The sequence below is a fragment of the Apteryx mantelli genome, chromosome 29, assembly GCF_036417845.1.
Source record: "Apteryx mantelli isolate bAptMan1 chromosome 29, bAptMan1.hap1, whole genome shotgun sequence".
NCBI lineage: Eukaryota > Metazoa > Chordata > Aves > Apterygiformes > Apterygidae > Apteryx > Apteryx mantelli.
In genome coordinates this window covers 3,510,504-3,534,208 of record NC_090006.1, presented here as the reverse complement: position 1 = coordinate 3,534,208, position 23,705 = coordinate 3,510,504, and the positions used below count along the sequence as shown (strand labels likewise).

Genomic DNA, 23,705 nt, shown 5'->3' with positions numbered 1-23,705 from the left:
AAACTTGCAGGCTGTTGCAGGGGCACATGCAACAAGTTGGATATTTTTTAAGGGCTGCATGATTTTGTAAGCAATGATGCTTGTGGAGGTCAGCACAGACAGTCCCAAGCCCTCACTCTGAGCATCCTTGAAATTTGGTTGTGGATTTAGATTCAAGCTTTGTTCACCTTCTCTTTGAAAATCATTTGGTGGTGTATATGAGCGATCACTGGATCTCTGCTTTTAGCCCATGTTCCCAGGCATCATGAAAATTTTCTCTACATTCAGTAAAAGCTAATTAACTTACTTCACTATCAAGTCTTCTTTCAGTGGACCCAGCTGAAAACACCATATCAGCTTGATGGTTTAATTCTGAGGACAAAGCTGTATTCTTAAATCCTGAACCAATTAAACTTAATTGAAAGGTTGTCATTGGCTTAAAAATGGCTACTATTTCATCTGGGTTTGCTCTTGAGTGTGGATGTCATTTGTGCTTTCAGTTAGTGTGTGCACATATTTTGGCATTTACCCTACTTCATTTGCATGGACAGCCGCAGTTTTCTCTAGTAAGGTTTTGGCCTCTGCCCCTTAGGGCTGTTGTTCAGGTACTGGAGGCATTGAGCACAGCACCTCTGCAGCCAGGGACGGATAAATTGCCCCTGTGCAGAGGGGCTCTTTTTCATGCTCATGATTATCTGCCATGTATTTCGACAAATGTCTGGTTGCCATGAAAACCCCAGCCCTGGCTAGATTTTAGGGGCACTTTCCTATGGATGGTTCCAGACCAGAGCCATGCCTTTAGATGGCCTGGTGGCCCATACCAGTCTCTCTGCTCACTGTCAATGGAGAATGTAGGTTTTGTAGAGTTCTGCCTTTGCAAATACCACATTTTCGTGGAATCCTGCCTTGCATGATAAATTTTGCACCCACTGGAAGTATTAATAATTAATTACTTGAAATAGGAAGAGCCCCGGATTTGAAGTAGCTGCTGTCATTTATTTTAATAATGGCTATTTAATGGCAGAATATATTGTAATTACTGGCTGGGTTCTTAATCTTTAAACAGTGGAGAAAAGACTGTGTTTGCAGCAATTGTCTCACCTAAAGATGGTAGGGGATTAAAACAACATAAAGCTTATATTGCATTATGTTATTTAAATCAAGTTTGATCATTCAGCCTTACACTGCACATGTAAGTTACTATGGCAATGAAATGTAATAAAGCATCGTTTATCACTTTACGCATGAGAAGTAAGTTGGCGCATCTCAGCAGACAGAATGGAAGGTTGGAAATCTGTAGAGCCATCAGTGCTGCACAGTTTCCTGAAGGAGTCCTGTACTCCTGAGCCTGCCCGGGCAGGCTGCAAGCACCAGCACGGAGAGAGCGTTAGCGTGCGAGTAGAGAGCTGTCCGCTGACTGTTGTGACAAGGAGCCTGCCTACCTCGTGTCTTTATGCTCGCATTTCTCCTGCTGTATCGATGTAAAAATGTTTCTGTAAAAGGATTTTTGTGAAATCCTAGTGCTCTTCTTGCACTCCTTTTTCTTGTCTTCGCAAACTATAAACTCTTCAGACAGGGGTGGTCTTTTATCATGTTTTCCTGCAATGCTTAAGGTAGGGAGTACTTACCTCATTTGGGACTTTTGTGCATGAGCATAAAATAGCCTTACTTTAAGCCGGTTCTGCCACTGATTTCCTTTGGAGCTTTGTGCAATCTCTGTTCATCACTTTCCTTATTTACAGTGTAGAGATGGTAATACTAGAAGTCACTTGCCCAGAAGTGTCCAGAAAATTTTGATTTTGATTAGAAAAAAAAAAAAAAAAAAAGTTGTGGTTCTGCTTAGTCTTACTCTCCTTCCTTTCATTATGTGGTGGGTGGATAATACTAACTGAAGGTTATTATTTTCTTATGTATTACTAAACATTTTATTTGCAAATAATTGGTCAAGTTATTCTGCTCTGCTTACCTACATCACTGAGATATTGTAAGGACCAATTAATATTGTGACTGCACTGGGATATGAAATCTGCTGCATGTAGACTGAAGGCTGTCAATGTAACTCAGACTGGTTTGATTCTTTTCTCAGGTTATGTTTACGTAATTCTGTTCACAGTATTTCTCCACCTCTGTTGTCAGTGGGGCTAAATATGATTTGTTACCATCTCTGGAGTTTTTCATATTGATGCCAGGTTTCTGAATCAAAATGAGGACCAGTGTCATTTTCAAAGCCATTTTTGTGGTTTTATGTGAAAATAAGCACCTTATGGAATTATTGAACATAGAGATTATCAGCTCCCAGTAATTTTCAGTAAAGTTTGGGCATCTTCATGCTTAGAGCATGAGCATATCCAGTTGCCACAGTTAAATGCACAACTCTGGAGTTGTGCCATATTAACTGGCTGTGAATATATTCAAATTGGAATGCAAGTTGCATCGGCCTGTACTGTTTTTATGGTAATATAGTTGGTAATGAAGTCTGATATCTCTGATATAACTCTGGTCAGGAATTCAGGTCTTCCCATGAACACAACTGGATTCCGTCAGCTGATTCATTCTTTTCCAAGTTGCTGATCATGCTGTTAGCTGGACACAAAACAACTGGAGGCATTGCTGAATGTGTCCTCAGGTGCATATGGAAAGGGGAAATATTTGGAGACGGCTGTTTAGTATGTGATTGATGTGTGTATTTTGGGTACCGTGGGAAAGAAAGAGTTGGATTTACATGGGAGGAAACACTGGCTTTTGGGAGTGACCTTTGATCATCTCTGGAACATTTGGAAGTTGCAATCTTGTCTGCAGAACTTGGTTCTCGTCCCACTCAGTTCACAGTCTCTAGACTAGCTTATTGGCAGTCCATTCCCTTTCCATCCTTCCTCTGGGGCCCTCTGAGCATCTTCCAAGGATGCGCCAAGTGATGAATGAGCTTTATTTAGGGCTATCCCTGAAAGTCACTGCATACATTTCAGCAAACTGCAGAATGTGTCAACACAATTGCTTTCAGGCTTTCAACTTGCTGGAACCTCTGTCAGCGCTCTCTGCGGCTTCCATTGACTGCCTGATCAGCAATGCTATGACTATTAATATTTATAGACCTTAAATAATACAGGACTTCAGTGTACCTGAGAGACCATATGCTGTCCTCCAGTCTCCATCAAAGCACCTGAGATCAGTGTGGCTACAACCCTGGCTGAGCCGCAGTTATGGTCCCAGAAGGGGAAGGGGATGGAGCTTTTTCCCTGGAGGGCCTCTGTCTTTGGATTTCGCCCTCCTTCATTAGTTACCAGAGCACATCGCCTTCTTCCTTCAGGGCCAAGCTTCAGGCTTATTTCTTTCCTTTTTAGTCTGGAGTCTTTCATCACAGTCCTGTGCATTTATTACAGGGCTTCGCTTGTTTGTGACCTTGGGTTTTTTTTTGACGCTGGGTGAAAATGCATTGACTTTTTTTTTGCTTTTGGTGTTCTTCTAGGCCTGAATCTTGCTAAGGTGCCTGGTAACCATTTGGACACAGATGCCACTAATTTAGCATTTAATGTATGCATGTGCAAAGATGCATATCAATGAATAATGCATAGCAATAAACAGCTTGGTGACTGGGTTTGGTTCAGAATGATATTGCATATGGATTAGCCTTAAGGACACAGAGCAGCAGTATTAATAACGTGTATCAGGTGGAGACAGCCGAGCTAAACCCATTGTGTGCTGCAGCACTTACCGTTGTGATAAAAATGTCTCTCCTCCCACGTACAGTCTCACGCAGACGTGCAGAGCCGTTCGGTGTACTGTGCCGAAACAAGCCCGTCGGAAACGACTACGGCAACACTCCCTCCTCGGCGGCAGCCGTTGCAGTGGTTCATTTCGGTGCAAACCCACAGAAAAAGAGTAAAAAGGAGCTGGGCTGGGCGTGCGGCTACACTGGCCGCGAGGAGCGCGAGGGTGTGTTGCAGCCCAGCAGCTGCCGCGAGGCGCTGCAGGGCGGAAGGGGGCTGCGGGGTGGGGGCGAGTGGCTGGAGGTGGCTCGGAGGCCCCCGAGGGCCGGGGCCGAGCCCCGCCGCCGCGCCGCGCCCGCACCCGCCGCCGGGCCGCGCCGCGCCGTGCCGCGGGCGGTGGTGCTGAAGGGACAGCGGCGGGGAGCGGCGGGGAGCGGCGGCCCGGCCCGGTCCGGCGCGGCGCGGCTCAGCTCGCCCCCCTCTGCCTCTCCCCCTCGCTTCCTCCCTCAGCAGCGTTGTCTCCGTCTCCCAGGGACGCTGGCAGCATGGGCAGGAGCGGGGAGGCAAGGGGCTGCTGCTCTGTCTCCTCCTCTAGAAACCCGAACTCAGCCGGAGCCGCCTTTAGCTGCCTCCCCTGATCCCCTGCAGGGAGTGACTGGGGGGCTCCTGGCATTGCAGGGGGTTAATTGACTTGCAAGGTCACTAATTTCGGCTCCTGGAGGTAAGTCCTGGTTAATGGCTCATTTTCCGGCTCTCTCTCAGTTCCCACACCCCTCTCCCATCTGTCTCTCTTTCTCATTCTCTCTCCAGTGCCATCAGTCAACCCTTTTACCCCCTGAAAAGGAACCACCCGAGTCACGGCACCAGTGATCCCCCAAAACCTAGAAAGATGAGTCAGCTTTTTGCCTTCCACTAACCCAGCTGCGATCCTATCCCCTCCCCGCCCTCCAGCTCCGCTGCCTCGAGGAAAGTGAGGAACAATAGGATTCCCGGAGCCCTCCCGACTCCACCATTGCGGGGCTAGGGGAGGAAGGGGAAGGGTGGAGGGAGGGAGGAAGAGATCCTTTCTCCCCTGCCCTGGGAACACGCCTCCAGAGTGGCCGGAGGTGGGGGGGTGCTAAGTCCCCATCAGCCTCTGTGCAACTTGTAGCAGTAGCAGCGCACTGGGGAAGGGGGGGAGGGTGTGTGCGATGGGGGCTGTTGCTCCAACCTGATCGAGTTCATTTGCCAATTCACCAGTCACATCACTTCCGGATCAGTCCCCAGTTTCTGCTGCAGAGTGAGTTTTTTTTTTTTTTCTTCTCCTTTTCCCTCCCTCCCCATCTGGATGCTGGGAACTTGAAACCTCCTCCCTTGATTGCTGCAGGATCTGCCCCAACCTTCCCTCAACTTTACACTGCATCAAAGAAAACAGAGCGAGCCACAGACCACATTGTACCGATGGGGGCAGGGGATCTTCCAGGCACAGCCCTTTGCAATTGATGTTGCCGTATCTCTAGGACCCAGAGCGATCTTTTTTTCTCCTCTTTTTTTCGTGTGTGTGTGTGTGTGTGTGTGTGTGTGTGTGTGTGAAGGATCCTCTGGTTACCGCTGTTATTATTTTCCCTTAGCAGGGAGACCACACAAACCATGGCTGAGAGGAAGCAGTCTGGTCGGCAGGGTGAGGAGGAAGAAGTACCAGCCTTCTTCAAAAACCTGGGCTCGGGCAGTCCCAAGCCCCGGCAGAAATTCTGTGGCATGTTCTGCCCGGTGGAAGGCTCCCTGGAGAACAAGACCATCGACTTCGACTCCCTCTCGGTGGGCCGCGGATCTAACAAAGTCGTGGCAAAGCAAAAGGATGTTGCCCACCTAGGTCCGGATGCTCAGTCCATCTATTCCAGGCAGAGCGGGAAGGGAGGGGAACCATCTGTTGATTTCGGAAGAAAGGTGGAGATCAGGAGTGCCACTGGGAAGGAGGCGCTGCAGAATCTGAATGACAAGGTGGGTTGCATACATGTGCATGTGAGAGAGATGCAACTTGCACACAAGGTAGGCTGCAGAAGGGACGTATCCTTTCCACCCTGCAGTTTCTTGCTTTCATGTCACTTGCATGTATGTGGCAGTAAATGTCTTCCTCTAGGAAGCAGCATGTCTACTAGATCCTTCTTGCCAGACCTGTAATGCTATTCATGTGCTCTCTGCAGGTGTGTGGGTATGTGCACAGGGAAGAGGGCATAAGAAGAAAGGAGCCCCCGCACCCACAAACACCCTCCCTCTCCCCGCCCTGCCTTCCTATTCGGTGGTAGAGATGGACTTTTTTGTTTCTTAGGCTATCCCCCCAGCACAACGGCAGCAGAATGCCCCACCCAGCTAGTGAATGCAGCTCGCAGGAACAGAAATGCAATTGTTAGCAAAAGAGCATCAATGAGCATCCACCCAAAGGGACTGAATCCCTGCAGACTTCTTCCAGGGGAAGCTCAGTGATGCACTCCTACCCCCTTCTCCCAGGGGAGGACACTCCAAAGTGACTCCCTGGGAGCTGTATTTCAGTGCCAATTTTGAGCAAGGCCATTGGCTACAGTGGGAATGTTGCCTCAGGAAGATCTGCTGGGACTTTTGCAGGAATGTGGCATTCTCCTAGAAACCCACCAAACTCCTCCCAGTCTTTTAAGACTCCTGGAGCTATCTTCTTTCTTCTCCACATGTGTAATGGTGTGTAATAGAGTCTCTCCTTTTCCTGAGGCAAGACCCATTCAAGCCGTAGGTCTAGCTGACCACGCACCTTTCTTTTTCCAGATAAATAGATCTGAGCAAGCTCTATTCATATCTGAGCCATGAAATACTCTGACAATGCTGACTCGTATGCATAGCCTGGAAAAGCTCAAATGAATGCAGCACCAACCAGCAACCTGATAAACTTCTAGTAGCATACTGGGAAAGAGGTTCTCCAAGTAGTCCCCTAAAGGGTCTAGAGAGCAGCCCCTTCCTCTGAAAACTGTTTCTGGGAAGTGCCTCCTGGTTTTTACTAGTGATATGGATTGCATATACAAGGCAAAAATCTGCCTGGAATTGATAGTATGGGCTTGTTCCCTACGCTCCCCCTGCTTTCAGAAATGTGAAACATTAGGAGGAGTGTTACTGGGGGCTCATGCTCCCCAAATCAGACCCTACTCTGCTTTTCCTACTGCAGTAACCTAAGATCTCCATGCAACTGTATTTACACGTGTTTAGTACAGCAACCGCACAGAGTTTACTGTGAGATCACAAATGCAGGCCCCGATTTTCAGAAGTGCTTCACACCAGCCTTTGGTTTGGAGTGAGATATGCTTCACACCTCTTCAAATCAGGTCTGGCTAAAGTTTGCCACTTACAGAAGCCTATGGCTTGATTTGCCCCTGTTTATGTGCCTACCAATTGAGTAACTTGCCGTGATTAATTAGTCTTGTTGAACTAACAAAGATGCACCTCAGGAGTAAAGTGCATACACTTCTTCAGTTTGCAGCCTCAAAGATTTTGCAATTCAGGGTGTTTTCAGGACTAATTTCAGACAATTTGATGTGGTGAAAAACTCACAGGACACGCATGTAAGGAGGTGATATATTAATTCTGATAAGGTGCATTATTGTGTGATTGAAGGGTACCAGCATAATAGAAAAACTGTAAGTATAACAATATGGTGAAAAATCAGAAATCCATACAGAATATTAATCATATTTTTTAAGTTTTTTATTTGTTTCTATTTTTAAAGATTTTCATATTAATGTTAACTCTGAAGGCATGAAATAATGGGATAGTACTAAACATTTGAGTTGTTTCTCATTACCTTTTCAAAGCACTGATACTAATGGATTATGCTGTGAGGGGTTGTGTGCTTGTGAGGGGTTGTGTGCATTTGGGTGAGCGCAGTCCTCTATGATAAATATCTTATTAGGGATTGGCACTTTATAGCAGGAGTGTTTTAGCTTTGATGGTTTCCTGGTTGACTGCATCTATAGCTTGTATCAATGGTTAGATCCTTAGCTGGCAAAACTGCTGTTACTCCAGTGTAATTAAGAGAAATTTGTTTATGCTAATCAAAGCTCAACACCTTTTAAAAAAAAGAGGAAGAAAAATAATGCTGCATAAAGTGGCATTAAAGTAAACACTGCATTAAAATAAATTTAGATATGAGTTGAAAAGCTAAAAGGCTTCTAAAGTTTTGCAACTGAATTTGGCCCATTATTTTCAAACCTCCATTTAATAATGCACCTGAAATAGGTTCTCCCTGGACAGACTGTACATTGTCGCCATGTGATAGGGATCTAACTTACAGTGGAAAGGAGCAGTATGCTAACTTATGGGATCTTAAAATTATAAACTACATAAATTATTTCACAATAGTCTAGAAATCTTACTGCTTCTTTCTCTTTAGCTTGAGGCTGAAAATAATTACAGTTTTTATCAATACGTGTAGCAATCAACATACAGAATGGTCAATGTTCTGCTTCAGCAACCAAAGGACCGTATCATGAGCTGGTGGGAATGGGTGCCGATCTACTGGAGGCAATGGAGATATGTGGAGGTATTTTAGTCAGTGATTGGGTCCAAAGGGGGTTTAAACACGGTCATCCTTTCTGTCAATGTATAGAAAGATCTTGTATTAATTTCCACTAACACCTTTAACAAAGCAAGATGGACAAGCTCCTTTTTTAGATTTTTGAAGCCTTAACTGTCCAGAGGATTAAAGAAAGAGAATGTAATTATTCCACATTAAATTGCAATATGTTGTTCTGCAGGCAAAGATAAGGGTAATCAAATCTCTTTGTGCTTATCCTATCTAGGGTATTCTATAGGCATCTATCATAGCCTCGCTTTATTGCCTCTGGGCCATGCTGCCTCATAATTCAGGGTTAAGATCATCTCTAGAGGCACTAGGAAGACTTTCTATCTTAGTTTAAGCAGCTCTTTACAGTTAGGCCTCTGGAGGCAGTGTGACCTATTCAACAAGTCTGCAGCTCAGGAGATCTGAGCCAAGCTCTGCTATTTACCAGCTGTCAAGCCTTGGAGAAGTCACTGCGCTTCCATTTCCTGTCTTAAACTTAGTTGTCTTCCCTGTTTAGATTACTAGTGTCTGGTCCTGGAGCTATTTGTTCTATGTCTGAGCACCGCTTAGTGCGTTGAGGCCCTGACCTTAGTTGGATTTGCCTCGATTTCCCATTTATATAGTCAGTATTCCCTCTCTTTTGCTCATCTGTTGAGATTCTTCAGAAGAAAGACTGTCTTTTAGGGAATATCTGTAGGGAAGGATAATGTCTGATTGCAACAGGAATAAGCAAGCCTGAGGCTTGCTTTAATCTAGTTTGCACAGAGAACTTGAGTAGGTGCTAAGACACAGCAACCTAAGTACAAGCCCTGGGAGGACCACAGGTCTCTTAAGCTGCTGGCTAAAGTTCCTGCTTCCATGTTGTCATTAGTCCTGTGATTCAGGTAATTCCTCTTAGCAGAAAACAGAAAATTTTATATACCTTTTTTGGATCCCTTAGAAACAGTTCACGAACCCTTAGGGATGTGCAGAGCATTGGGTGTAAACTGCTCGTCTAACACAACAAAGCTATGTACTATTATAATAAGATAAATAACAATAATAAACAGAGACTAGGAAAATATTTTTATTTTAGAATTGACAGGAGAGGAAACAGTTCCAAAACACAGTTTCATGAAGCTTTATGACATGACTGGAGTTCTTGCTAAAACCTTAAAGCTCTCAGGATCACACTTGTTCATTCCTGGAGAGAAATAATGAATAACAGGACGTTGTTCAGAGCACAAACAGTCATAGACTCTGGAACATTAATGGAACTGTTGTGTAAAACAAAGAAGTTGTTCCAGACAGCTGGAAACGCTGTTCCGAGTTTAATTTGTTACAATGCCTGTAATTTCTCTAGCCTTGTTTCGACACTCATTGCTTGCAAAATCATTATATAGGGAGATGACTTGCATATTCTTCCAGTGGATCATAATAATTTGTCTTGCTACTGAAAAAAAGCCATAAAGAAACTAACAATGATGAGCACAAATGTCAGATTCCTCTAATTTCCAAGATCTTTCTCAAAGCCATCAATCTACATAGCTGACACGTGCAGTACATCCAGTGAGCGTGTTGTGGAGTGGTCTATTAGTGTTATGTCAGGAATTTACCCATATCACTCCTTCTCGGGCAGAAGTGAGCAGGGGGCATTGATACAGGGCCAACATATTTTGGGGGCTAAAGACTCAAGGGAAGACTTAAACACAGATCTTCCTCCACCCAGATTGGATTTGAGCCAGGTCAGAGGTCTGGTCTTACAGCAGCATCTGGGGCTGCAGGCTTTATCTCTGTGGATGACACAGCCTGGCACGATGAGACTGGCACCTTTGCCAGTCCTCATGCCAGTGCTATGGACATCATTTGACATGAGCCATCTGTTTTTACCAGGTGCTGAGCAGTCATTTATTTCTGCTCCAAATCTTTTACGAACAGGACCTTGTCTAACTCCTCGCATCACTTGTCAGTCTTGCTGCACATTAAATTTGGGTCTGTCTTCTGTAGGGCTTTTAGAAAGCTGAGAAAAGACTTTGGTAGCAAAGCTCGAGTGAGGTTGATCTGTCTGTTCTACATGAACTCTCCTACTGTAAAAAAGGACTACACCCGGGAGCAGAACTGTAGCAAATTACCAAAAATCAAAGCTTTTACTGTAAGATTGACACAGAAGTGCAGTATTGTGTTCTTTGGTGTGTCTCCCAGAGAGCTGGAATGAATCTTAGGGTGGGAGAATGGAGGTCAGAATTTCTTTTTCTCGTTGTCTGGAGTAATAATTGAATAGCAGAGGTAGGCAGAGCTGGTTGACACAAGCAGTGAGAACAACTGCTGGAAGCCTGAGGCTTTGATGTAGGTTTTGGGGAAAGGAGAGAGGGTTATAATGTTAAGAAATGGTGCAAATCACTCGGAGTGGGGCTGAAAAAAGTTGTTCCTTAGATGCTACTCATGGTCTCCATAAATCTAACACTGACTCTCATAACAGGTCATGCAGCTGCACGCTTGGTCCCCTGGGTATATGAGCTCACTAGAGTCCCAGCCTTGGGAACTTAGTACTGGATTCATCCTATTAACTTCAGGCACCTAAATGAGCTGCTAGCATTGAGAGTGTAGTTCCCAGGCCTGTGTCCATTGCTGGTGGAGAGGGAGAGACATCCGGCTGGGGGTCTGGATTCCAGATTGGCTGAATCACCTCCTGGAGATGCCGGTCTCTCTCCACTGGCTGTAGAGGGAGGAACAATGACAAGGATGCCCACATGTCCTAGGCCTTCGTTCTAGAAATGCTGTATTTACAGTGAAGGCCAAAGCACCGGTGTAGGCTGTATGCTGTTTAGAGAAGAGAGCACATTTTTGCTATGTATTGTACCGCCCATGACAGAGTGATCTCTGAAGAGGTTTGTCTCCTTACCAGTGACATGAGGCGTTAGTAATATTAACTGTTGGGACAGCAACACGGGCTTGTTTGAGGGCAGTTAAGATTGTAGTGCATCTGAAACACTCGGACCATATTTCCTTTAAGAGAGACAGTACATATGTGTGTGTTACACCTCCCTGTATCTGATTTAAACAGCACCTGTACCTTTGGGAGCTTCTAACGGGGGGAGAGTGTCTGGAATTTCCCTCTTGGGGGAAGTGTGAAAGAAATCAAGCACCCAGGTCCCAGGGAAGCTAGAGGGAGTCCAGCTTTTTGCCCCTGAGTTCATAGTCTGGAGATTAAAGCCCTCCCTTTTTGATGGTAACAGTCTCTTTAGATGGTTATTTCTGAAGCTTCTCAAGGTTTCCTGGGATTTTAAGAGAAACAAAATCAATCAGAAGGCTAACTCTAATTTGTGGATCAAATGTACATTTTTATTGACCTGTTTGTGTGTCTGGAAAGTGAAACTCCCCCCTCACAATCTCAGATACTCTGTATTCAAATAGGTTAAGCTATTTCTCTGAGAAGCTGTATGATTTTATCTCCTCATAGTAGCATGTTTGACCTCTATGGTCATTTCCATAGCATGACACTTAATTTTCTCCTGTAGTAGATAATAATACAAACAAAAGATGCCCCTTGGTGAGGATAGTTCCTCTCTGTAATTTAGTTTATAGTTATTAATATTGGACAGTTCTTTCATCAGCTTCTGGGAAGGACAAATGTACTTCTGCCAGATATCAGCTTGTATTCAAGCCTCCCAACACTAATAAGATGCGGGCGGTTACTGGATCTATGGGAAGCTCCTTTCAAGTCATCGAGACTCAGAGCTGATGCAGCAATTGGCATGGGCAGAATCGACATAAAATTACAGCCTGATCAGTGAACCCGTGAAAGCTCTTTTGGCCCAGTCCTGCTGCTTCTGATCGCGATAACGAGTCTCGCTGCCTTTGGCAGGGGGTGATTCCCCAGTAGGGAGTGGGAATTATTAGTAGCTAACAAGCCTAAAGGGAAATCTAGAGCTTGTTGATGCTGCAGTGCTACAATTCCATATACTTCCAGGAATGCTTTAAGGCCATCTCTGTTCCCTCTTTTCATTATATTTTTAAACATGTTTTTCCATTTGCAGGTTTTATAATGTCATAGCAAAATGTCCTTGTGAAAAAGAGAAGAATTTAGTAAGGATAAAAGCAGTTGGGTGTTGTAGAAATTCTGTTGGGTTTGTTGCAATTACACTAAAATCCCACAGAGAAAGAGACGCTTTTGATAGTTCTTTTTCCAACCATCCAGTAATTCCACAGTGGGAATAAAATTTTCCTGCTAAGTGCAATAGGATGGTATACGGAATCTGTGGAGTTAAGATTCAGAGCTGATGTAAACAGATTTACGTGGATGCATGTAATGATTTTTCTAGCATAGACTATCGCTGTACAGAGATTCTCATATTCTTGTGCAATGTTACAGACGTTTCTTTAGCATGAAATACAACTCTACTGCAGCAAACCTCTATAAGACATCCTGTACAAGCCAAGATCTGAGTAGAAATGCCTGGCTGCAATCCTGTTGTATCGCCTAGCCAATATACCCTCCGATTCGCCTGAGCCTGAAGGATGGGCTGGGGACGTGCGCCCAGTGCAGAGCACAGCTCTCGTGCAGTCGGGGTGGAGGCTGGCAGGGCAAGCACGGGGCATAATGCTCTGATCTGTGCATTTTCTCCCCTGCTCTGCCTTTTGATGGATGTTGTAAGGGCCCTCAAATGTGCTGATGTAGAGTAGTTAAAGATACTAATGTTTTTTCGCTGTTTCTCCACCTCTGGTGTGACTTGGCTGCAGTGACCTTGCTGGTCCTGTCCTCGTGGCTGCAGTCGGGAAGGTGGATTGGGCTGATCGGCCAGCTATCCTTCATCACGTCCCTTCGCTAGCATTTGGCGAGCAGGATCTGGCAGTGGTTGTTCTCTAAAGCATCTTCTAATTTTAGCCTGCTGTGTGCAGTGCTAGACCTGTGGAAGACGAGGTGCAGCCGTGTTCCCGTAGAGCTCCCATCACTTCCCAGAGTATCTTGGAGGTGACAGTACCACTGTGCGGCAGCTGTGCTGTCACACAAGCCCGCAAGGATTTAATAAGTGAGTTCAACTCGCTTGTTTTAACCTAGGAGCCAACTCCTGCAGCTGACACTTCATAAGCAGTTATCTTTCTTAATTTAACTTGTGGGGGATTTAGACACAAACTGTAGCTTAAGCAGGGGAATGAAATAGCTTTTGAAAAAATGCAGGTGTACATCTTTGTATTTCCAGATTGTATTCCCACTTGTTCTTATGCCAACATTGTCCTTTAGCTTCACTAGCTCTTCTCCTTCCCTCATGATTGCCTTCCCCTTGCATGTGTTTATACAGCAGATAATATCCCTCCCTTGCCTTCATTTAGCAAGACTAAATAAGCCAGTTTACAACTACATTGATAATTTTTAAATTATTTATTTTGACACCCTTTTAGCTATGGAAGGAAAGAAAATTGGGTCACACTGGCACTTGGTATAACGGAGTTAGAAGATGCACCTGGAAGCACCGTTCTGGTCCTTTAGGTACACACTAAATGATCAGAGAAGGAATTGCAAAGTTTGGATCCAGAAGTGGTTGAGGATATGGAAGTTTTTAAAATTCGGTGCTATGTAGATGTTGTATATTGAATGACCATATTTTCCAGTCCTTTAATCTCTTCATTTATTTTATTCTGTACTACCTAGGTTCTTGCAACATGGTGATGGGAAGGAAAAGCTAAGTGTCATCTGGAGGTTTTCTTTCTGTCTGTCTGAACCTAGTCCCTGTTGGATTCAAGTCATGGAATATATTCCAAGTTCAAGAACTGCTGTTCTGAATTAGGCCCATGTGCAATAAGCATTACCGTTTAAAAAGTATTTTAAATATCTCTCTTTTCATGAGCAGATCAGAATAGCTTTAGAAACATTGGTGCACTGATTACATCATTCCCTAAGAGGTGCGTCTATTTTTTCGGTCAATACTGCTGTTTCCCATGTTTTAGCATAAAGTGGAGAAATGACGTGCCCAAGGTCAGAGAGGGGAGTTGTGCTGGAGATGAGTGGTTCCCTGCGCCCGTGTTTGTGGTCGTCCGTCTGCAGGTCATGTTGCTGCTGTCAGGGCGGGATCTTGAAATGGTAGTAGGGCTCAGCACGTCTCGGATCAGCTGCCCACGGACCTCAATCCTCTCTCTTGAACCCTTAGGCAGTGTCTGCTTCCTCTTTGGTAGCTGAAGACACTCTTTTACCTGGAAAGCAAAGAGAAGAGACCATTCAGATATAAAACTGAGGAGGAGAACTAGCATTATAAAGATAGGTACATTTGCACTGCCTAAGTTTAGAAATCTAATGTAGGTGCTTTCTTCCATTTTCCCCTCAAAAATATGCTGAGGTTTCAAAACTTCTTGCAGCGCAAATCAGAGCGGGGCAGGATGACACATTTAGTACTGTCTAATCATTGAAACAAAATAAAACCCAGCAGGCTAACAAATGAATCATTTGCTACTGTCATAACAAGACACTTTTTCATTTGCTACTAATTGGATATTAAGTGATTGGCATATTAGCTACTTAAATGCTGCCTGATGCCCCGCCTATACCCAGGAAAAGCTCTTTTACTTTCCCTTATAGCTGCCTGTGAACTAATGTACATGAAATGCCCTGCTAATCATCTGTTTAAACAGATGTTGCCTTTGTAACGATTTACTGCAGTAGTACACTAAAGTTTTTAAATTTCTTACGGGTTGGGCACAGAGTGTTTCACCGCGTGTGTAGAGATCCTCGCTGGTTTTGGTACCAGAAGCTTGCGGTTTCCATTGTGTGCAGTGTGAAATGCAGTTGGGATTAAGGGAAGGTAAGTCTTTGCCTGCCATTAACTGCTCTGTTTTGATCTTCGATCAGAAGTGGATTTGTGCTATTTGGGTTCTCCAAAAGGTCTCTTGTACCTTCCCGTGAGCAGCTGATCTGTGAGGAGCGGGTGTGAATAGATTTATGCTGAACGGTCATCCCACACTCTGGCCATGAATCCCACCTCTCTGTATTACGCTGGGGCAAGCGCAGTGTAAATAGTGAGGAATCATTTTTGCCATTTAGTGCATTTCTTTCCTTGAAGTCCCAGCTTACGGACTTCAGGGATTGCATCCATCCAGGATGGACGCAGAGAAATTTGAGAACGGGCTCCGAGCGTGACTGCAGCACTGAACAGGAGCTTGCAGCGCTGCGAGGGTAGGAAATGGCCAGAGTGACGGGAGAGGACCAGCACGGCTCTGCGCATGGCTCCCGTCGCAGATTTCCTTGGCGATAAAGATTCAGGTCGCGATCACAGGAGGGGACTCGAATCCGCGTTGCGTTTTCCGGACTAGGCAGGAAGGCTGTTGGGAAGCGTAGCGCTCTTGCACCTTCGTTTCCCCCTTGATTTGCTGCTGCTTCGGCGCAGCTTTCTGCTCCGCTAGCGCCAAGCAGGGCGGGGTGGGACAAAGAAGATGGAGGGCAGCGCGCTTCCCCCCGCGCCGGCTCCCTCCTCCCGCGGGCGCGCAGCCCCGGCGCGGGGGGGGGGGGGGGGGCCGGTGCGGGGCTCCCGCTGCCCAACCGCAGGTGCCCGGCGAGGGGGGGGGGGGGGGAAGGCCGCCGTGCCCCCTCCCCGCGGCGGCTCCGCCATCCCACCGCTTTGCAGCAGCCTCTCCCCGCCCCGCAGGAGCGGCGGCGCGGTTGCGGCGGCCGCAGCGGGAGGGGCGCGGCGCGGTGCCGCAGCCCTGCCCCGGTGCGGCCCTCCCTCCCCCCCCCTCCCCGGTGCGCGCCGCCGCCGCTGCCCGGTGCGCGCCGCCGGCGGGAGCGCGCGTCCCCGGGCCGCACTGACGTCTTCCTTGCGCCGATTTGCATCTCGGCGCCCCCTCGGCCCCTCCCCGTGGCGCGGCGGCCGGCGCTCATTTGCATCCCCGGCAGGCTCGCAGCCAATGGCGCCGCGAGCTGCGCGGCCCCCCGCCGGGGAGAGGGGAGGGAGCGGCGCGGGGGGCGCATGCGCCGCTGCCGCCCCGCTTCTGCCGCGGCTTTTTATTGCTGGCGGCTGCTCGCCCCCTCCCTGCGCGCCGGGGCTGGGGCTGGGGCCGGGGCTGGGCTGGGCTGGGCTGAGCCGGGCTGGGGTTGGGCTGGGCTGGGCTGGGCCGGGCTGGGCTCGGAGCAGAGCGAAGAAAGGGAGACGCGCAGGGCTGGCTGCTTCTCCCCTTCCTGCCGTTGCGGAGAGCAGGGCTCGGCTCCCCTCCCCGCCGCACCGCGCCCCTTCCTCGCCATCGCCGCTGGCTCGGGCTTGCTCTCCGGGTTCCTTTCTTCTTTTTTCTTTCTCTTTTTTCCTTTGGAGGGGAGGTTAGCGAAGCGTTTGGTGCAAGGGAAACAATAGCGATCCAGCAGCCGCCCCGCTTTCTTAAAAAGATTTTTGAGGGGGTTGCTCTCCCAAGATGTCTTATCAGGGGAAGAAGAATATTCCGCGGATCACGGTGAGTTCGATGCATGGGAATAAAGCGGGGGAAGGGGGAGGGGTGCGTGGGGATTAAGCCCTTTGTGTGCCGGGAAAAACGATGGCAGGGGGTTTTGTGGCACCATAATACGATCAGGATCTAATGCAGGCGCTTCCTGTGCTGCGGCGTTGCTTGACGCCCGAGGGGGAGGGAAGGACGGACAGACGGAGCGGGCTTGCACGGGAGCCGCGGCGCTGTAGCGGCGGCGCGGAGCGGCTGGGGGCAGCGGTGCCCCCGGGGCCCGTCGCCGCAGCCTCCCGCCCGGCGGCGGCCGCCTCTGTTCCCTTCGCTTGCCCCCGCGGCTTCTCGCCAGGCGCCCGCTGGAGCCCGCGCCTCGGGGCGGTCCGGGGGCAAAGGGAGCGCCGTTACATAAACGCCCCCCGCGCTTGCCTCGTTGCGGGAGCCGCTTTAGGGCAGGTATCGCAGAGGCGAGGCACCAACTTCCCCCCCCCCCTTTTTTTTGGGGGGGGGGGTGTTGTTGCATAAGGGCAGACGCTCCCGCGTAGCGGCCCGTGCCCTCGCCGTGCCCGCCGCCACACGGGCTTTTGCGCGCTGGTCACGCCCAGCCCCGGCCGCGCTCCGCCACCGCGCAGGCAGAGGAGCCGCCGGGCCTCCGCGCCCGCGGCGGATGCGCGCGTTGGTACGTGGCGAAGGGAGCGTCCCCGCTTTGCAGGGAGGGGGCAACGGCTTCCCTCCAGGAGCTCGCAGAGATGCCCGCGGTCACGTAAAGACGAAGGTTACGGGGGAATCGCTGCTGTGGGCCCAGAGGAGCCTGACGCATTTTTCTCATGGCTGAACGCTCTGATTTATGTTGGGTGCACCCGGTGCGATTCTCTTAAAAAGATAAGGAATAGAAAAAGAGTAAGATTCTGGTCTTATTTGCTGTTGTATAAAGCCAGAACCAATCTACCAAGACTAATGCTTGAAGAAGAAGGACTTTCAATATATAGGTGTCATGTTTTAACTGCATCAGCATGGTAAATATATACAAATTTGGTACCAGGCCCTTGCGCAGTTGCAAATTGCATGTGCTTTTGTCTCGAAGGCGGCTGAAATCAGCAGATTCTCCCCGATTTTGGAGCCTTCCATGCAGCCGCAGCAGGAGACCTGTTTACTAGCAGAAGCATTCGGAGCATCATTAAAATGGCCCAGGCCCCATTTTTATTGGTCACTATAAATAATTTTTTCTTTCCTGATTGATGCTCAGTGGATTGGGACTTATTCCTGTTGTTATTGACATCGATGACAAAACCGTATCTGATTTCAATAGCAGCAGGCCTTTTTAATAGCACAAGAAGCCTGCTCTAGAGGTGGGCATAAATACTGCAGTGTTTCTGGAAATGGTAAACATGTAGGACAGTTTGCTGTAGAGTCTGGCGTTGAAAGACAAGTGGGTTTTTCACGCCCCAAGTTAATTCATTCAGGCTTATTGGCATTCACAGCAGATCCTAAATTTAAAATTTGGGTTTTTCTTTGTGTTTTACATTGGTGCTGTTATTCAGGGAAATTCTTTATTGCAGCAGTAGGAGGAAGGAGAAGCAAAGGAGGAATGAGAGACACTGAACATCTCATAGATATTTTGCAGTTATATAAAAGAGAGACATAAAGGTATAAATCAGTAGCTGATGCAATTCACGTAGCCGTTTTGGTTTTAAGAGCCATGTCAGCTTACGTCAGTTGAGAATGTGATGCTCCAGCTCTTCTCTTCAGTTTTAATATAAGCAATTTGGGAAACTCCTGATTCTTTTCTTCTGTCTGACCAATGGAGCCCCGATCCAAAGTAGGGCCCCTGAACACCACTGTCACTGTAACGTAACATGTATTTGCTTTAACTATAAATTCAGGCCACCGTCAAGTTCAAGTCCTGCCCGCCACCCCTTCTTGAAGTCAGCCTTTGGTTTTGCCAGTCTTGGGCCATGTCACGCTGGTAAAGCTTTGTTTTCTTCTGAAGAAATTGTTGGGAGGAGGACAGTTATCAGAACATGTACAAGGGCAGATGGAAGCACCGAGGTGCACTTTAAACTGAGCACTGCACAATGTGCATGCGCTTTGATTTAAATCTATGCGTGTGTAATGCAGGGAATGGAGGAACTAAAGGAACATGATAGTTACTTTTGACTTTCCTCCCCATCCAGAGCTCTACAGAGTGTGTTTTGCTATTGTTTACAAGTACCACAAAAAGATAAATTTGCTTTTGACCTAAAATAGCTGCGAAGGCGAGATGTAGCCTGAGCTGAGATATAAAACACATTGCTTGATAGCTGCCTTGTTATAATTACCTTTTTGTTCCTGTTAAACTGCATTCTAATTTGAGGGAAATGTAATAACACATTTTCTTAAATCCTTTTCTTTAACTTAATTTGCTAGTATGTGCTTACTCTGTCTGATCATGCGTAATGATCCAGGAAGGCAGTAGAAGTATCCACTGAATTGAAACATTGCTAAGTTGGGCGAAATGAGTTTGTTTGTGTTGTGTAGCCCGTGGCAACAGACTTTTGGTCCATTTCCCTGACAGCAGTTGACTCAGAGTTAGCCAAGTAGTGACTCTAGTGTGTGGGTGCATATAGGAAACTCTGCATAGAACTAAAGCAGAAAAATAGAGATGTGGCTGTTATGTGTCCCTTGAGAAGCATTATTTAATGCTTTTGCTGTAGGTGATGGTGGTGTGCCATCTTAACAGATTGCAGGTACGAGTGAAACAGCCAAGTAGACAAGCCCACTGAAAGCAAACTGTTTTTCTGTTCTGATTTTTTGGATCATTAGCATGATGAAAGGACTTGCAGGTGAAATAAAATATTTTATCTTTACAGTTGAAAGTGCAGCAACTGACTTGTGTTTTGACATGCACTTTTGAATAATGCAGAGGTTGTTTCCATCTCTACTCTTTTATCTTGGAAGTGACACTTCAGACTGTCAGTTTTCTCACAGAATAATTATGTGTTGTTGTATGCTTCTTTGTTTCAGAGTGATCGTCTTTTGATCAAAGGTGGTAAAATAGTTAATGATGACCAGTCTTTCTATGCAGACATTTACATGGAAGATGGGTTGATAAAGTAAGTGAAGCCTGATACCATGTTGTGATTGGAAATGTAGGAAATGTACTGCAGAATAGCAAGGAATAACTTAGTTAGCTATATTAGATTGCAAAGACAAATGAGTATTTCACATACATGCTGGTGTTTGATGGAGGAATTTTAAAAGCAAGGTGTTGAATTAAATGAACAAATGGGCAAAAAAAACCCTTGTTATTAAAGCATGGGTCAAAGAAGGTACTTAAATGTGCTTAATTTTAGCCATGTGAATTGTCCTGAGATTAAACATATGTTTAAAGTTATCTGTGTGCTATAATACTTTACTCAATTATGACTTAAGATATTCAGAATCCAGAGTTCAGCACCCTAATACAGTTGATTCTGCATTAGGGCAGGGGTTTGGACTTAGGTAACCTCTTGAGGTCTCTTGCAGCCCCATTTTCTGAGATTCTGATGCAAGGATCAATCCAAAACCCCTTAAAGTTAATAAGGCTCCTGTAATTTTAAGTGCAGCAGTTCAGACCACTTTCCAGCACACTTCTATGTGTTTAGTGCTGAAACATGCATTTCTGGCATGTTAAAAATATTACATATTTCTTTGGAAAATTACTCTTAGGAAAAAGTGGATGAGCAAGAGGTTACAAACAAGGAATTTTCCTGCTCTGGCTATAGAGTAAGCACATGTGCTTTGTTAATCAAGGTTAAAAGTTAAAGGAGCCAGCTAAAGACACGTAATTAATTGCAATGTACTGTCCACCATTGCACTTTTAGAAATAAATTCATGTAGAGAGCTATTCTGGAGAGGTCTGGGAGGGGGGAGCAGTGGGGGGGGGGGGGGGAGAAATCTCATCAGGAATTTGGTAACCAGTATATGCATGGGCTTATATTTGTGCAGGGAGTGCATAATGTTTGTGCCAGAAACAAAGTAGGCAAGATAGAGGCAGAAATTCTTCCAGTGCTTTCCAAAGCAGCGTTAACATCTAAATTGCTGTTACATCACTACTCTCAAATGTTGACCTGCCACTTGGCAAACCCAGTTCCATCCCAGTAAAGCTGTTTGCAAGGCTCTCGCTCTGTTTGGCGCCGTGATGGTTTGATTATCTGCACGGCTCCTTGTCCTGCTGTCTGCCAGTGTGGCTCCTTCTCTTTCCTTCCTGTGAAGCGTAATGTTTCCCCAGGTCCTGAAGCAGTTGCATACTTTGCTCTCTCTGTTATGCAACCGCTTCAAGCGGAAGAATAAAATATTATCAGCTGTATATGCCGATCCTGTTCATTGCTTTATATGGGAAAAGAAAACACTAGCCAGGTGCAGCAGCACGAGGATGCATGTTTACAGACTATTTGCCTTGACTGTTGCTTGTGTCTGACTTGCTGTTTGAAACCTGTTTACCCAGGCAAATAGGAGAGAATCTGATTGTGCCAGGGGGAGTGAAAACTATCGAAGCCCATGGCAGGATGGTGATTCCTGGGGGGATTGACGTTCACACCCGCTTCCAGATGCCAGAACAGGGGATGACATCTGCTGATGACTTCTTCCAAGGAACCAAGGCTTCGCTGGCTGGGGGCACCACCATGATCAGTAAGCTGGCGGTTTGTTTTTTGGGGGGTTGGGGCTTTTTTTTTTTTTTTCCCTCTTCTAAGGAAGCTTTATTTTTCTCCTACTCAGATAAGCACAGAAACTGTGGGCTATGTAAGTTACATATTTTGGACTGAGTACCGGCAGTGGGAGATTTGTTGTCTGTGTCCAGGTTGGTGAGAAAAGCTTGCATAGGAGTGGGAAAAAGGATGGAAAAACAGGGCCACAGGACTTCCAAATCCTGCAGCTGTCAGTCACTTAACTCTTGTCTTCCCTGTTGGCAGGGTTTACCCTGCTACTTCTGTGACTTCACTGAATTGCCCTCAGGTCTGCTTCTACTGAAACCAGTGTTGCTTTGACCTCTGGCTTCAGTAAGAGCTGCAGATTCTCTGCTCCCTTTCTGTGATACCTGTGACTCCGAGAGGCTTCCATTCTGTCATCTATAGAGTTCAGCATTTTTGGAACAGCAGTTGCTGTGCATACAGAGCAAGGAGGGACAGCTACTGCACATAGGGTTGTCTGGAGATAGGTGGATGTCCATCATATAATTCATGCCCAGCAAGTTGATGCCAATGGCCTGTGATATGTGCCTTTGAAAGCTGGGCTGCTTATTTAAGGAGTTAAATGCCCAATCTCACATATCCAGCTTTGGCTCCAGGCTTTTGTAATAATAAAATGAACGTTGTTTCTTTTGTGCTCACATCCTCTTGTTGGAGGAAGAGAGAATTGGGAAATGAGAATATCTCAAAATAACAGACAGACAGATTGACTGGTGGGCTGTTCTGCGTATATCAGGATTAGACACTAACAGCTCTCTGCCTCTAAAATGCCTTCAAAAATGACTTCCAGGCTGGCTGACCGCGCTTCTGTTGGCTACAGATGCTTGGCTTCTCGGAGCCAGGATCTTAAAACTCCAGAAGTGAATCATTGTTACTGTCCTTGTTTGAGCTGGGGGCGGGGGAATCTCAGTTGCAGTGCAGCTGATTACATGTGAACCGCAACAGGGTCTTCTGGAGTCTGTTGCCCTATATGGGGATGAAGGATAAAGGTGAAAAGTGATAAATATCTGAGCATCTTGCATTCTTTCATGTATCATGAGGTACTGCCATTTCACGGGAGAGGAGTTAAGGTTCAGAGAAATGAAAGAGCATGGTTCAGAAAGAGTACTAGTGTCTGTTGTCCAGGGATATAAAGAGATCTTTGGCACAGCCAAGAATCAGCCTAACTCTCCTCAGTTCAAACCTGGTTTCTTATGAACTAGAACATCTTCTTCTCATAGAGAATGGGTATGAGTGATCTTTGATCTCTGGCCTGGTGGGAGGACTTGGATTGATTGACATGGAGATTGGGAGCAGGAGACACTGTCCAAACACAACTAGCCTCACTGTGTTTCATCTTATTTGGAGCCTGGACCCTGCATCAGGTTGTCTGGCCTGTGAACTTGGCCTAATGCTTCAAAGAAGGTACAAGTAAACAACCATGAAATAACCTGGGAGATTATTTCTCATAATGTTATCAGTTTAGATTAAGATGTTTGTGTATAAAGTTAACCTAAATACCTATAGATAACATAAAGTGGGGAGTGTAGCTGTGGACATTTCTCATTGTGCACACTAATATCCATTTTTACTAAGTCTTTTCTGTCGATTTAAATTAATTGCACTGAAATGGTATTTTCTTTTCAGCTTCAGTTCATTGACTTCCTGTTTCACTGGTTGCTCTTGTGTTGTTAGTACACTTGGTTCACACTGTCAGCTTGAAATGTCATTTCATTGCTCTTCCTTGCTAAGCTGAATTAGATCAAAATCCTTTTCTCTGTCATTTGCATGTAGGTTTATAGCAGCATTATTTCACTTAATGGCACTTTAAAAACATTTTAGGCATTTAAAATAATTTTTGTATTATTAAAATGCTTAAATCAACACTTTAAATCTTTTAGGCAAACTTTCCAAAGTATCCCTCCACTTTGGGTGCCCAGTTCTACCCCTCATACTTCAGAAATGCTTGGACCCCTCTTCATACGTATATTGCCTTTGTGACTGTAGTATCGGATATCTCGCTAGTGGTGTTCATAACGCATCTATGAATTAGGGGCACTGGAGGTGAGTCCCCCCCATTTTATAACTTCTTATTTTATAGCTGTGGAAAATTGGTACAGTGTAGATTACATGGTTCGTCCATGGTCATAGAGGAGGCCTGTGGCTAAACTGGAAAATGGAATTGCGATCTGTTAGTCCCACACCCTTTTCCCTTTGCCGTGCTGCCTTCCGGAGTGTTTTGGATTAGGATACCAAAATACATGATCACCTCTGAACAAAAAGTGGCTTCCTAATGTGTAGCAGCAAGGAGAGTAATTGCACTGTTTAGGATGACAGAGGCATTTTTGGGTGGGTTTCAGCAACTGGAGCTGAACAGTGGAA

The 23,705-nt window shown here is 46.2% G+C and overlaps 1 protein-coding gene across 2 annotated transcripts in view; it reads left to right on the top strand.

The window, feature by feature from the left end:
• The first annotated feature begins 5,262 nt into the window (after positions 1–5,262).
• The window catches only part of DPYSL2 (dihydropyrimidinase like 2), a 57,558-nt gene continuing 39,115 nt past the window's right edge, over positions 5,263–23,705 (top strand). The window contains exons 1-3 of one of the 2 annotated variants that reach the window (XM_013954545.2): positions 5,263–5,666; positions 19,642–19,730; positions 21,104–21,288. In XM_013954545.2, coding sequence (XP_013809999.1) covers positions 5,316–5,666; positions 19,642–19,730; positions 21,104–21,288 — 625 coding nt within the window. In that variant the 5' untranslated portion in view covers positions 5,263–5,315. Of the gene's footprint in view, positions 5,667–16,330; positions 16,657–19,641; positions 19,731–21,103; positions 21,289–23,705 lie in introns of those variants that run through there. The other variant, XM_013954553.2, reaches the window with a different exon arrangement.